Source organism: Diabrotica undecimpunctata, chromosome 3 (genome assembly GCF_040954645.1).
Source record: "Diabrotica undecimpunctata isolate CICGRU chromosome 3, icDiaUnde3, whole genome shotgun sequence".
Lineage (NCBI taxonomy): Eukaryota > Metazoa > Arthropoda > Insecta > Coleoptera > Chrysomelidae > Diabrotica > Diabrotica undecimpunctata.
The window spans coordinates 134,030,176-134,047,123 of record NC_092805.1 but is presented as its reverse complement, the minus strand read 5'-3'; the positions used below and the strand labels follow the sequence as shown (position 1 = coordinate 134,047,123).

Genomic DNA, 16,948 nt, shown 5'->3' with positions numbered 1-16,948 from the left:
TACATTTGCTCCTTATCCCGTGTTCTTCTTTTTTGCATAAGTTTATATGCATAATTTTTTCTTTTAGTGATATCTTCACATTCATCGTCGAACCAACTGTTGCGTGGAGTGGATTCTTCTGGTCCTAGGACGTTGTTTGCCGCTTCCTTAATTGTTCTTCTACATATATCCCATTGCTCGCTAGCTGTTAAATTCTCATCTGTTGTGCTTTCATGTTCAAGGTAATTTTGATACCTTTCTAGTGCACGGGGCTCTTTCAAGAGTTTTAAATTGTAGCGAGTACTTTTCTTGCCCTTTTCTTTTTTTGCATTTGAGATTCTTGCTCTTATTTTTGCGCCTACTAAGAAGTGGTCTGAATCTATATTAGCTCCACGATAAGTACCATTAGATTAGAGAAGTGCCTGGTTTCTATTAGGATGTGATCTATTTGATTTTTGGTTGTACAAAAAAATTTGATACAAAACGAATACGGTGTACAAATGTTGAGAAGTATATATACGTAGCAAAATTTTTAATATATTTATTTTTACGTACTCTTGATAACTCAAATAAAGTGATATAAGGCTGAATGCTCGAATAAATGAATTTTAATCAAATAAATGGCAGATATCGAGCACAGTTTTTATTATTAAATCTTGTCCAAATACTTTCGCTCATAGAGCATCTTCAGGGGAATTTAGTCAAATTAGGGATATCCAACAATATATATATAGAATGTCATAAACATTAAAAGATACATTGACACAACACGACACAAGGACAAACAGTTTAAAAATTATTGAAAACGACGAAGCTACATATTGGGTGGCATCAGAAGAGAAATTGGCTCCTGGTCTTAACGGAAATATTAAAGTTTAAAGACTTCAACATCTGTTAGATGTTTAAAGACAACTTTTGTTAAAGTATTTAATATTTCTGTTAAGACCAGGAGCCATTCTCTCTCCTGATGCCACCCAATATGTAGCTTCGTCGTTTTCTATAATTTTTAAACTGTTTGTCCTTGTATCGTGTTGTGTCAATGTATCTTTTAATGTTTATGACATTCTATGTATATATTGTTGGATATCCCTAATTTGACGAAATGCCCCTGAAGATGCTCTATGGCCGATGCCGCACTGCAGGATGCTAGATGGTGGGTGGATTTTAAAGGTGGATGGTGGAGGGTCGCTGCATCCTGGACGCAGTGAAAAGAGTGAAATGAAGTCTGAAGTCAGTATCCAACTGACTGCTGAGGAGACATCCTGCCTTAAAGTTTCGAAAAAAATGTTAGTATCTTCGGCAATTATAATGGCAAATAACGTAAAAAAAATCGTGGGTACATACTTACAATTTGAGGCGGCAACAGGACGGAGAATTCGTGAGAGTCTACAAAAAAGTACGACAACACTCTGACAAATTTTATTTGTATTTAAGGATGTCAATTGAGGCATTCGACTTACTTTTGAAGTTGACTGAAAGCAAATGTCAAAAAACTTCAACCAATTTCAGAGAAGCTATATCAGCAGAAGAACGTCCTGTCATCACTGTGAGATAAGTTGTATTTTACAGTTAAACGTTGAAAAAAATAAAAAAAAATAATTCTTCTTTTTCTTGTATGTAGGCTTTAAAAGCCTGTTTATTTTCCGTCATCTTCCTCCTGGTCTGCCAATACTTCTTCGTCCATTTGGTGACTTATCTCGTGCTGTTCGTGCTATCCTATCCTCTGCCGTTCTATTAATGTGTTCGTTCCACTCCTGTTTCCGTTTTGTCACCCATCCATTTATGCCTTCTACATTGCATGCTTTTCTTATGTTTTTGCTTCTCTCCCTATCCAACAGACTGTTCTCTGATATTCATCGAATCATTTTTATCTCTATTGTTTCTAGTAGTCGTCTTGTTTTAGATGTGCCAGGTCTCGTCTCTGCCGTGTATGTCTAGCCTGTATAGGTCTAATTGCTGCTTTATAGATTCTTTCTTTTGTGCCTTGTTTTAAGTGTTTCTTCTTTTGATTAAGTCGCGCACGAAACAGTGTTGAATGTGCATTTGGAATTAGGTATGACTGCTAAGGGGAGACTATTACATAAAAGCATTGAGGCGAATTTGGAGAATGCCGTGCAAATGGTGAAAGCTATTTGAGTTTTGCATAACTTTGTCCTAACACTTGAAAAAACTAATTCGAACATGCCTTTCCAAGGAGAAATAATATCAAATACAAATGAAGAACAACATAATTCCATTCATCACAGGTTCCCAACTGCTGCATTGAAAACAAGAAACACATTCTGCGATTATTTAAATGGTGTTGGCTCAGTCGAATGGCAGGAAGATTATGCTCTACCTCAGAATATCATTCGTAACAACAGTGCAAATTAATGTGTTTTTATGTTGTTTATATTTTTTACTAATAAAGTAATAAATTTACGAGTTTTAATATATTTACATTGTAATTTGCTCTTTTTACTCCCGTGATGCTTAAAATATTTTTCATAAAGAATTGTTTTACAGTAAAAAGAAAGTGGAAATAAACTTTATAGATACCAAAAGTGCTAACCGAAGAGCGAAGAATTTTATTAAAGTGTATTTACTATCTGATCCGACTTCGAGGGCTGCCTTTTCCCACAATGTAGTCAATATTTTAGAATTTTTCTGTAGTGGGTCTGCTGGATCCCAAATTGCCCTTCTTTTATACACAGCACTTATTACGCTTTCCTCCATAGCGAGGCTACCTGGATGGATTATCAAACACGACTGATATGGCGGACCACCGGATGGTTAGATGGTAATGGGAGGCCACTGCGGCTACCGTCGTTGTATTATTCGTGGTATAAGTAGTTGGATGGTCGCCAGGCAGGTATCTACCATCCACCATCCTACCAAACTTCCTGCAGTGTGGCATCGGCTTATGAACGAAAGTACTTGGGCAAGATTTAATAATAAAAACTGTACTCGATATCTGCCTTTTTTTTGATTAAAACTCAAATAAACTCGAACTCTTGTTAGAAACTCGAATTTTTGATAAGTTGAACAATTTTCCATGGTCCCGACGACTTCAAGTTATCGAGAGTCGACTGTACTTTTATAACTTTCTCAGCAGTGATATTCGTTTTCTTCTTACTGTTTACGGTTATGGTCAACAAAAGGCTGGGTTTTCTTCATTTGCCACATGTAGTAAAGCCAAATGTGATAGATAAGACAAAAAATCCGCTGGATATACTTTAAAATCGCGACTGAATCCCACCGTTGCGTTATCCGCCATGTTAATTTAAAGGAGAACCATTTTTGCTCAATATCTCAGCCATTTTCATCTTCAACAAAAATGGTAAGAACTGAAATTATTCCAAATGCGATTTCTCACAATTTCTTTTATACAAATTTGTTCATACGGTCGCTATTTTCCGAGTTAAGGGGGAAAATAGTGGAAGGGGGAAGCATAATTCTTGAATTATATCGTTCATTATTAACTTTACTGCATGAATGTACATAAAAACATGGAGAGAATTATACTTTACACAATTTTGATCTCTTTTATTTTTTTGCTAAAATTAATAATATCTCGTTAACAAGTGATTCCGATTACTTTTAAAGCACTTACAAAGTTGTTCGTCACCTTCTCTAATATTTAGTTTTATGCAAAAAGCATAAAATAACTGTTATTAGAAGAACACCCAATGTCCAACTCTACGTCACAGTATGCTTTCTTAGAAGTTTTTCCCGTTAGATCGAGTACCGATTTTCTCGTTCCTGTTCTTCTGTTCATATTCATCTCCGCCCGTTCCCTTTCTGAGGACCTTCGAGTTTCCGTTTGGGCTTCGGCAGACCCCAACTGATCGCATATTTATGAATAACCTGTGGGGCGGTATTCAACGGAGAATTCTATTAAGACGAACAACCTTACAGGATGCTTATGATCAGTTTATGATTTTTTTGTTACAAGTTTACATCTTCGCTCAAATCGTATTCCATTATTTTTTGTCGGGCACAGCAGGGACGTTATCATGTAGAAAACATATCTAATAGACGGTCATATTTATGGCACCTTCAAGTTGTGGCTTGACGTATCACTTAATTCGATAAGATTAGATAGAGAACAATGCTTACTATAAGAATATCGAGTATACAGTATACTCTATACTGAGTATTCTGTAACTATATCATTAATTTAATAATTACACAGCCCTATTTGCGACCTATATTTTATATGCCTTGCCAACTATAATATGATATTACAATATCTTGTTGACAAGACATGAAATATATGCCTTACAGCAGGACGTCTAGCTTAACGATACTGTCAACAGTCGGTGGACGAACGCGAGTTCTTTATGTTTCGCACTTAATTTCGAATTTGTAAGATGTGGTTAGTTTATTATTACTATACTTTAGTATGCTGTTTAATACAGGATTTTGAATGAAGAAAAAGCAAGTTGTTCTCGTGTTTAAAGACCCGACGGATTAATTCATCGACTTGAAAATTGTTGATTGAAAAAGATGTTGAAGTATTGTCGAAATTAATAGAATAAAATGGATTTGATCTTGGCCGAAAAAAAATACTTGTTTTAATCTAGTGGAAGTGAGTATCAGTCGGCCTCAAATAGTGATTATACAGAGTCTGTATATCACGAGAATGAAGAAGAAAACTTATAGAATGAGAAGAAAGAATGTAATTAAACTTAACTTCATTAGATGTGGCATTTAATCCTAAAGATCACCAATTTGATTCAGTTGATAGTAGCGTTACTTAAAACAATTTCTTCTTCCTCGCTATAAGCAATTCTGCTTGTTCATTGGGGGACTAAGACCTCTATGGAAGGTTGTCACTTCATTTTCAACGCGGTCGGGCGATACTCCTATCATTACGTTTTTTATCTCGACTCTAATATTACCACAATATATTTTATCTCACTTACCTGATTTATATTTGTACCATTCATGTTAAGAGGACCTAACCCCTTTAAATTTCTGCTTCTGGTCTGATTTTGATATAGTTCTTGTTAAAGAATCTTGTTAAACCTTATCTCAATAAGTAACACCCAATATACACAGATAATTACGATAATAGACAAGTATTAAGTGCAAATATTCACGAGGTAAAAGCTAATTCCGGTTGAATAGTTACAAAATTTTTTAAAGACACATGTCTAACACGACGCTTATGAATGGTGACTTGGACTAGCTAAGTACTGAAAATATGGTATATATCAAAAGTATGGTACTGATCATCTGTCAGCTCTGCTGAAGAGCCTATTCGAAAATAATGAAACTAGATCATGAATGTGTTGCTTGTGTGAGTCCATTTCAAAAGGTAAAAGAAATAATAAGTTAGACTTACTCACAATCAATTTAATTTAACTAATCGGACGACCGGTTTCGCTTTCTATAATATGCAAAGCATCTTCAGGTCACGATACAAAGTTAAAATGCTGAAAATAATAATCCCATATTAGGGTGTTGTCTAATAAAGATATAACATAGGTAGGTGATATAAATTATATAAATTACAGTAATTATGCCAATATTACATGTCTGTGGTTTTATAAATGAATAAAATGTTTAAGCAGACAAGGTAAGACCCACAAATTGGTAACATAGTCTATTAAACTGTAATGAATTAATAAATAAACAAATAAATAAACATTACTTACATGCCGGTACTCTATTAATTGATGGTTGAAAAAACATGGTTCAAACTATCTTGTATTGTTGATTGGAGAATTCAGGTCAACTATTGTAATTGTTTAACAGTAAACGGGGAAGTTCTTGAGGAGACAGATTTTATCCAATGAAGTAGAGATAGGTGAAATGTATTGTTTGTTTGATGAAAGTAATGTTCTATACCATTAAGTTCTTTAAAGTTATTTATATTTATTCTGGAGATATATTTATGAAATGTGTGTTATTTATTGAGATTTTATGTTTTGTTTTGGAAGGTGACAGTTGTAAGACAATGAATAAGAATGGATGTACAAATTGTGTGGGTGTGCAATTATATAAGCTTGTAGTTATCAAATTTCTTTGATAAAGTTGTTGATATTGCATTTTTGTAAAGTCAAAAAATTTTATGTTAAAATTAAATTAAGACACTTTTACACACACAGAAACACACAGAAAACACTTAAAAAACGGGGAACGAAACAGACATTTAATTTAAAAGGGGGAGTATTTTAAAAAGAACTACATTTCTTACTAGGAGACAATGAGTTTTTTATGCTATATATCAGATTTTAGAGGTAAACTTGACAAATGTAGGTTAAAGTGTGACAGTTCTTCTTCTATTTTTAAATGCTGTAAGTTAAGTTATCTAGTTTATGAAATAAGCTGATATTAATAAATGTCTAAAATTTTTTAATTTTAGATATCAAAGTTATTTGTTAATATTGGCATACTTTAACAAACTTTAAATAATTGATTTTAATGTAACAATATAAATAATTGTAATATTATATTAAAACCCTTTTACCTTTAATAATGTGTGGATGCACCCAGATGTGTTACGCATTCTCCAACGCGCCTAGGCATGCTCCTGATCAGGTGGTCCTTGTCCTCTTGTGGTATCTCATTCCAGGCAACCACCAACTCCTCTCGAAGTGCTTGTAGAGTCTGAGGAGGACGTTGCAAATTGAGCAATCTCCTACCGATCATATCCCACACGTGCTCAATTGGAGATAAGTCGGGAGATCTTGGTGGCCATGCTAACGATGTGACATCATTATGTTGAAAGAAGTCTATTGTGACTCTTGCAACATGTGGTCGGGCATTATCTTGTTGGAAAGTTGGATTTGCCAGGGTGTCAAGATAGGGTAAAAGGTGGGGTTCTAGAACTTCTTGGATATAACGCTGCGCGTTCATGTTACCTCTGATGAAGATTAAAGGTGACCTGGAACCATAAGCTATAGCACCCCAAACCATAACTCCAACTTGGGATGAACATGTCTTTCAACAAAAAACTGTGGATTCCTCCTTTCACCACGTCGCCTTCTAACCCTCGCTCGACCATCGTGCATGCCTAAACAAAATCCATTCCATTTCTGATTCCAGAGTGACCGTTCTCTGCACAACTGAAGGCGATTTCGGCGGTGTTCTGGAGTTAAAGGGAGGACCCAGTGTGGTCGGTATGAAAACAGGCCAAAACTTCTCATTCGTCGGTAAACACTTCGCATACCAATAGGTCTTCCGTGTTTTGCAAACCATTCGTTTGCAATGGAGCTGGTAGTGGAGAAACGGTCTCTTAAGGCCAATAATCTTAGGCGGCGATCTTCATGGTCTGTTGTTCTACGACGGCGTCCAGTGCCCCTTGCTCTTTGCGTACGGCCTTCTTGAAGCCATCCCTGACAACACCTAACCACGGTGTCTACACTTCTTTGCACTCTAACTGCAACTTCCCGAAATGAAAGTCCAGCTTCCCGAATTGCCATTATACGGCCCCTATCAAACTCACTAAGTTGACGAAATCGTACAGGTCTCCGTACTCTTGGCATCGTAACCAATCGTAAAGAATGTCAAGACCCACAATCCGCCAAATTTGGATCTTTACTGCAGCTGAAATATTCATTGTTAGTGAATTTAAAAACAAAAAGTATAAAAACCGGAATCTCCAACTGATAAGGCTAAAAATTTTATCACTTGTTTTTTTCAGTAGGATAAATAAATTACACCAAATTTTATTGAAATAAAATCATTTAAAGTGGGTGTTCGGATTTCTATGTCACTTAGTATAGTTTTTCTACCTACAATCATTGTAAATAATAATACACCACAACACTACAACAAAAATTTCTTAAAAATATTATTTGAATTTATTTATTTTTATAAATGTTACCCTCGTTGTCCACAAACGCAGTAAAACAACAAAATATTTAGCTGTTTTGTGGACCAATTTGTTATTAACTTCTTATTTGGTTTCAGGTGAAGAAGTATGGAGTGTGGCGTTCAAAGTGCAATGCTGAGTGTACCTCCTGTCGGTGAAAGTGGAGTACAGCAGTCGCTGCCTGCCGTCTACTCGCCTACTGATGCAGATCAAGCACAATTCGAGGCCGACAAAAGGGCCGTCTATAAGTAAGTTTTTCATGGAAAAGCTTCATCCGTTTAGTGCTGATGCACTCACAGATGCGAAACATATTATGCTGAACTATAATAGTAGGCTGTTAATTATGTACTTTAGAAAGGAACTACAACGTTAAAGGAGTGTTATTGTTTTATGTGGACAATGTTCATAGTTGCTTTTAGCCCTCTTTTTTTGGACGTAATGAAAAGCCTATAAAGAGAAAAGCATTATCTGTACTTCTCTCTTTTTATACTTCGTATCTATTGTATCACTCAAGCATTTAGAAATGTATATACTTTCTCGCTACGCGTTTCAAATATTGCTTAAATTTTGTCAGTTGTAGACTGACAAAGTTAATGTTGTAATATTATGATTAATATTATACTCTATACCGTGTGCAATAGCTATGGTACACTCTGTGTCCAATTTTTTTGTTGGATTTTCGCTTAACTAAAACATCTAAGAAAGCAATCAGTTTGTTTTTTTTTCGATTTCATAGTGAAATAGATCTTGGTGTCTATAAAATTTAGGAAGTTCAAGAAATTTGTAAGTTCATCCTCCTTTGGATGAACTTACAAAGGCTTTGTATCTTTGCAGATACAAAGCCTTTGTGGCTTTGTATCTGCAAATTGTAGTTCTCGTTGTACAAATTTTTTCCATAATAAATTGAGATTACTGGCTCTAAAGTACTTCCTATTATTCTCCCATAGTTGTATACATCGAATTCATTTCTCAATCAAGAATATTATGTTGTAGTAAGCAAAGCAGTGAAAATATATTGCTTGAATCAAAAAGAACAATGCACACTGATTATATATGAAGGCTAATCCTATTGCTCTATCTCTGATCCCCTTACAATAAAAAATGCAGATATTTTACTCTAATTTTTCATCGTAGCATCTATTAAAATTTTTAAAAAATTACATTTTCTAGCATTTCTAATTCTTTACGAAAGAAAGATTGTTTTACTTCTGCAAGCTACTGATTTACCACACATATTATCTGAAGAAAATGTTAACTATATCTGAAGTATTCTTTAAGTTTTAGAAACAATCGGTAATTGGAGAGAGGGCAAATCTGCCGAATATAGCGGATGCTACACTAATTGAAGCATGGTTTATCGATTGCAAGACCTATTACTGGATGCATCATCCTAATACAAGAGAGCCTTTGTGGAAACTCCCCTTTTTCTTTTACGACGTCATGTAATTTTGAAATTGAATTGGATGATAAGCACCTGTAATATTGGCTCTCTTTTGCGAGAAATCGACAAAAATTGCAAATAAAATTATCGGCGGTAGGGTATTTTGATCTTTATGTTGTAGTTATGGATTCAGAACTAATCCATTGTCACTAATCTTACAAAAACACTTTATTTGTCGTGTCAATACTGTTGTAAAATACGTTAAAATATGTAAACATACGTTGTACCAATCTTGCAGGAAATTTTTTTGTGTTCAATTGAGCAGTATATTATATAATTCATTATACACCATATGATACGAGACACCAGTACCTTCAAGTATTTGTCTGATACTCACACGTCGAGCTGGTGCAGTATTGGTTGTGGGCGCTCCACCTTCATGCTCGTCTGAACATGACTGTCTACCACATTTTAACTCACGATAATATCTTTTCACTTTGTCATATCATATTGAAGATTCCCCTAATGTGCCGCCAAATCATTAAGAATTTGCATTGGACTCGTCTCTTTTAAGCAAGCCTTACTATACACTATTCATTTTGTAGTTATCTCTAATTCGGGCATCTACACTGCTCCAAGAAATTAACGCATCATTTAAAAAAAACAAACGAGTCATTGGTGTTTTAAATTTAATTGTATTCATTTTTGTATTAAATGTACCATGTATTTGGACTGTTTTTATCAGGTTGCTTGTTTTGCTTTTTATTTCAATCAGTTTCTAAGGAACACAAAACAAAAGTGCTGTAAATTTGTTAATGACGATAAGAGTTTAGTGTCATTTTTAAGTTGTGTGAACTATTGCTCAAATAATGGTTTTGCACTAAGAAGGTTGGAATTACAGACGTTTAGGGGAATAGTTCAATGTACACCATACATTGGTGTCACAAACCATGGAAAGGTAAAGAGAAACCGGTAGTCACTCACTCTAGGCGTCCAGGACAAGGTCGACATCTTGTAACAACGCCTGTTCAAAACCGTTTTTTTTTTTTCGACTTCGCACCTTAAGACATTGATTTGTAACTACCAGAAGCTTACAATCCCAACTATGAACAAGATGTTCATAATGTTCGAGTCAGCTGTGAAACTGTTCGCCAACGCCTCAAGAAATATACAAGGTATACCTGCCAGAGGGCCAGCCTTGACCTTAGCTCATCGCAGAGCGCATTTAGAATTTGCACGAAATCATATCCATTAGTTAGAGGCTGGTTGGAATAGAGTGCTGTTTATAGATGAAAGTAGATTCTGTCTTTACAATTGTGATAGCGGTAACGGTATGCACAGTGTAACATGCAAGGAACGACGTTATACGGTGGAGGGTCGGTTATGGTCTGGGGTGGCGTTTATTTAACGGGTCGTACAGACTTGGTGGTGTTGAATAACGGTACCATCAAGGCTCACCGATATATCGTTGACGTTCTTCAAGGGCATGTTGTGCTATTTGCCCCTTATATTGGCGAACATTTTGTTCTAATGCACTACCTCACGTTGCAAATATACTGCAACTTTGCACTGCAAATATAATGCACTTTGGGACTTGCTTGGTAAATGTCTGATGAATTCTCCCAATTAACCAAATACTCTGTAGGTACTGGAACAACGCCTTGTCCAAATTTGGAATGAACCGTTTAAGAATACTTTAAGACCGTTTATTTCTAGTATGAATCGTCGATGCCAAGCTGTCATTCGTAGCAGAGCTGGAAATACGTCTTATTAAGCAAAAAAAAATTTGAACAATTTCAATTTTTAGAATTAGAGATTTTGTTGTACATTGCTTTAAGATTGTGTTAAGTTTATGAATATTGAAGATGGTTAGAGACATCACCAAATCTGTTTGTTTTACAAAGTAACGTAATACGAAATAAAATGCGTTTCATTTCAGTTAATATGTTCATGGGTAAGTTTTAAAGTAGTGTATTAGTTTCTTGAAGCAGTGTATAATACAACGAGAAGATTGTTTTGATTTATAAATAGGTCAAGAACGGCTCAATGAGATTAACCTTGTAATATATCTTCATTTTATTTTTCAGGCATCCACTGTTTCCTCTTCTAGCTCTTCTGTTCGAAAGATGCGAACTTGCAACCCAATCTTCCGATACCCAATCTAGTGACGCCTTCAATTTGGATATTCAAGCCTTTGTGCAACACCAAGAACGTGATAGAAAACCATTTCTGGCAAATGAACCCGAAATTGATGGACTGGTAAGTTTTGTTTATTGATTTAACAAAATTGTTTTAGTTTTCTATGGTATAGAGATTTAAATAATATAAACCAGGCATATCATCTTAAAAAGACAAACTACTGAAATTTTTAACGAAAAAAGGACATTACAAAAGACGGCATTAACAAGATTTTACAGATAAATGTTCTTATATATTGTTGTAGATATTATTTTATATGGGATTACATTTATATTTGTTTTAACGTTTCGATTTCCTATCCGGAACTCGTTTTCAAAAAAAATCTGAAATAAAAATTATGAATGATCTTAACCTGTAAATATTTATAATTCTTAGTGTATAATTAAGGATACGTGTGGATAGCCGGGCATAACAATCATCCACACATAAGCACGATTGACCGGTTTGAGGTTGTGAGCTCATATTTATATCTGAGATCATTGATTACAAACACAGGGTCACTACAGGAAGAGAAAAAAACGTTGATGATTGATCAACTGTTTAATATTCCCAATACTGACATACGGATGTGAATCTTGGACCCTACAATAAGGGGAAAGAAGAAAGATAGACGCCACTGAAATGTTCTGTTGAAGAAGATTGTTACGAATTCCGTGGACCGACCACAGGACAAATATTTCATTTTTAAATGAGCTAAAAGTCTCCAACAAGTGAAATACTTTGGACATGTTATGACAGCAGACACAGAAAACATTTAAAGACTTATTAAAGGTAGAAGGCCGAAGATCACGAGGACGATCCGCAACAAGATGGATCAATTAAATTACAGGAATTTGCCAAAGACTTTTGCATGGGTTAAAAGAAATGACCAGAGATATTACAGAGATCTTTGGAGACGGACATTACGATGACTACTACACTACTTCCGGGGGGTCAGGATTGAAGAGAGAGTTAAGAGATGAGTTCATTACAACCAAATAATTCTCTAAAATTGGATGGAGTGTTAAGAGATCAAAATATTAATTATATTACACTGATAATTTTTCGACTGTTCTAACAACCATTCAAATTTCGTCATTTTGTGTCATGTGGAACAATTTCACCCAATCATGTCAACATTAGACTGATAATTGCATTCAGTGCAATTTTCAATCCCTATGACAACACGATCAAGTTTGACAACTTCATCCAAATAAATTTCAAAATGTCATACTTGAATCTCGATCAAGAACACCACAACAAGATTATAAATATTATGCGTGGTAATAGATCTTCTATAGTAGAGAACAGCAACGAATCTAATGTTAACTTAAATTTTAATAATTGTACTTTCACTAACTGTACTTTTAATAAATAAATGTTTCGTTATGTTGTTATGATTTTTTTTTTCGAAAAATTATCCGCAGAATATCCCTCGGACATTGATGAATGCCTCAAAATTTCATGATAAATTTCTCAAGCTCGTTGCTTGGTAACAGCACTCAGCCTTCGGCTTCGTGCTGTTACCAAGGAACGAGCTTTCGATTGTCATGAAATTATCTCGTCTGTTATCAATGTCCTAGGGATATTACTACTGATAATAAATGCAGTATCGCCTTTGTAGAAAACTGAATAATAAAAATTATATTAATTATTTGAAGCCTTTAAAATCTGGTTGTATAGGATGGGAAAAGTTACGCAAGTGGTCAGAACAGTTAAAATGTCAAACTGGAATATTTTAGCTATGTTATGCGTCACCCAGAGAGATATAATAGTCTCTGGGTGACGTAATTAATTTAATAATAAAAGCCCAGATAGACGGAAGAAGAGGGTCAGGTCGAAGAAGAACGTAATGGCTTAGAAAACTAAGGGAATAGTTTATCCTGTACATCCTTTTTCCGAGCTGCCGTCAACAAAATTAGTATATAGCCAACGCACGATTATAGCCAACGCAGAAATAAGAAGAATGATTATTTATTCCTGAGAATAGCGAATTATCACTTAAATATTTATATCTATAATTATTGTGACAATAATATTAAACGCAGCAAAGGCTCACGAAGAATTGTAACGCCATTGATGATGAATTATTGTGACAAAATGAGACTTCCTTTAACCTATTCAGCATTCAGAATAACGTCGACATTCCAGTATATTATGTTGGTGTTACATAAATAACTCTAATGACACCCATTATCTCATATATAACGTAATTAAATATATATTTAACGATGTATCAATTATGCAAAAGTGTATAATGTAAGTACGATAATTTCTATACGTTATTATTATTATCTCCTGCTGTGTCGTTTTTATATCCAGGACCGGCTTCAAAAGTTCACCATAAAGGTTGGTCATGAATAATATAAATATAATAAAAAATAAACTCATAAGCTCTTTATATGCATGTCGAGGCCTTCAAAAAACGTAACGTAAAAAGGTTACGGAATCATTCAAATCACTGTTCTGAAGCTATTTTCTTGTGGCATTTTAAAGTAATTACTATTTAAATGGGAGTAAACCACAATTAAAGAATAAAGTACGTTTATTGACGTTTCAATTTCCACTTCGGAAATCGTTTGTATTTTGAGAACGATTGCCTCAGTGGAAATTGAAACGTCAATAAACGTACTTTATCCTTTAATTGTGGCTTATTCCCATTTAAATAGTAATTACATTCAAATCACTTTTAAATCCTTACTGGAAATTGAATTACGTATTAGATATCGCTTATGAAGAGGAAGTTATACGGAAAAAAGTTTTACCAGTTTCACAAAAACCTGAACGATCAATATATAATGTAAATCATGAAAATTTGGTAACTAAACTTACAGAAAAAACTACTGTTGAACACATTCATTGGAAATTTTTTGTGCCTGGCAATGCTGCATTGTCCGGTTGGGTTGCTGCTAACGTGACAAAATTAGTGATCGTATAACAGGGTCTTTAGGATCAAGATACTTAATACCGTACTTAACCCACCGCCGTAATCGATATATTAGATGGCATTTCTGGACCTGCAAGCTTTCTGGATATTTTTTGATAATTTATTTATCTGCAGAGATTTATTAATTCATTTACAATAATTTGGATACCGAGCAACACGAACCTTGAGGGAAAATAGATTATTGAAGTGTCCTATACAAAAACTTATTATGATTGCCAACCTCCGTACGGAGACGGTACTCTAAGAAGAAGATACAAAAACTCTTGGTAAAGAAGCTTATGGATCATATGATTTTCGAGTTGATGTAAATGGAGATATACTTTTTTTGTAAAATGGAACGATAATAAATGTTCGACGAAAGAGACTAACAAGATTCGATGGCAAATGACACTTTATGGAGAAACATGAAAAGCAGAACTGATGTCAAGAAGAAAATTATATAGCTAAACTACTAATATATTGTTCTAACCACTATTTTATACAATATAAAAAAGTAACTTTTATTCGCTGTAAATAAAAATTTTAATTTCCGTCTTCTTCTGGTGGACTCCATTACTGGTAGTTTGTGACCACTATCAAAATGTTTCGGTATTATAACCTACTATGGCGCCTCGGAAGAATACCGATCCGACAAATATGAGAATTATAATGTTTTGTTTAATAGAAAATTTCAAGTGACCTACCAAGCGAAAGCTAGTTAGGTTTCCACTGCTCGCTGTCCTACCGAGATCATACAGTAGACTCCCTCTATAACGAGAATTGAAATGGCAGACTAATAACCTCGTTATAAGCCGATCTCGTTATATCAAACAACAATAATACTGAGCATACATATAAATAGGTAGTTTTCTAAAACAGTAACATTAATATAAGATGCCAAATATTGTTTAAATGGAGTTCTTGAAAAAAAGTTGTTTACTTTTATTGTTAATGAAATACATTAAAACAAAAAAGAGTTGTTTACTTTTATTGACAATGATATACCTACGTTAAAACAAAAAATCTGTATTCTGTAAATCTGTATAAATCGTATTTTCAAGGACAACATAAACTATTGCTTCTGCAATTGGAAGAAGTCTGTCATTTGTGACTGCTTTTAATTGTCCAGTATTCTATCTATCATATTTTCTAAAGATGTGAAACAGTTGTATGCTTCTTCCTTCATTTGCGTTTTGCCTTTGGATAAAGTTTCTTACAACGTTTAAAGCACTTTCCACATCTTGTCTATTAGGACCTTCTTATTATGAGTTGCGAATGGTCAAACCCCAACACTTGTCAACATAAATTGTAAATTTCCGAAGAAGTTTATTGCGGGTGGCAGTTAAAAAGGGTATTTATTTATAGCCATGGCCGGGCCAAAAACGTAAAAAAACACGTTTTTCGATCTTATTTTCTCTCGCTATAACCAAATTTGCCTCGCTATACAGGGTTGTAGTTCAATAGAAATTTCACGGGACGTCTAATGTACCTCGTTATAAGCGAAACCTCATAATAACCGTGTTCGTTATAGAGGGAGTATACTGTATTACATAATTTTTCTTCTTACTTTATTTTAAAATTTAATTTTATCAACTGACAACTTCCTTCAGTTGTTCGGTTTCCTAATCAATGTACTTATATCTTCTATTTTTGTGTCTTTTGTATTTAGCTTTTACTAATTTTTTCGTTCGTGTATCTATACACCTTTTCTTTTTCTGTAGCTACATAGATTCTAGATATCATGAAGTGAAGAGATTAATTATTAAGAAATACTGTTTTTTGTTTGATGTATTTATATTAGGCAATATATTAACTGCAACAACATTCATAATAAGGATAAGAGTAGATAACAAAAGTGACGGTTACATGAAAGGGAGTCGGTCCGGTGACTTATTTTCTCTATGCAGTATTACATTATCTGTGCTTAAGTTAATATTGATATTAAAATTGATATTAATATTGACAAAGTACATATGTACTTGGAAATTGTTCTAGATATTTTATCTCGTTTTGGGTTATGTTGGTAAGTTACTTCAGTAACTGGTGACATCTTTAAGTCATTATAAATATTGAAAACATAACTTTCTTATGACGGGCTACGTACGGAGACGTGGAGCACGCAGAGGTATGATAAAATTCAAGACGACTGACTGAAACGACATATCGCGCGACCAAACACTACGTGGAGTAGTATACACAGTCCCATGCGTGTTTCTTGTTAGATGTTGCAGACAGGTTTTTCAAGATATTTAGAACAAATTTAATCTCAGACTTTCGTATCTGACTTTGGTTACCATAAACCTATTGTAACTTTTGTAAAATGTAATTCGATAGAATAGATAATACTATAACGATAAGAAAGCTATGTTATCCTCCTCGGTCACTCCCAGAGTGCCACATCCCATTTTTTCTCTTGGTTTCTTTTAAGTCAGCATCCAACATACAACACAGAACTTTTGACAAGAATCTGTCGATAATAAGTTTCATTTGAGTGTTTTTTTCTTTTCATAGTTGGAATTTATAATTCAGTACTAATTCTATAGAAGATTCAATTAACCTTGTTTTAGCTCAAGTTATTTTCTTTTTTAATATTGTTGTCAATTTAGCTGCTCTTCTGACTGTTTATTCGTAAAATTTGACGTTGCCTGTTTTTGATATGGTTCCTTGGTCATTACTAACA

The 16,948-nt window shown here is 34.3% G+C and overlaps 1 protein-coding gene across 1 annotated transcript in view; it reads left to right on the top strand.

Annotated features, from left to right (window-relative positions):
- Nucleotides 1-16,948, top strand: part of LOC140437433 (homeobox protein PKNOX2-like) — a 102,294-nt gene that overhangs the window by 56,642 nt on the left and 28,704 nt on the right. Inside the window, exons 2-3 of the mRNA XM_072526964.1 lie at nt 7,882-8,031; nt 11,252-11,423. Coding sequence (XP_072383065.1) covers nt 7,892-8,031; nt 11,252-11,423 — 312 coding nt within the window. The 5' untranslated portion in view covers nt 7,882-7,891. The remainder of the gene's footprint in view (nt 1-7,881; nt 8,032-11,251; nt 11,424-16,948) is intronic.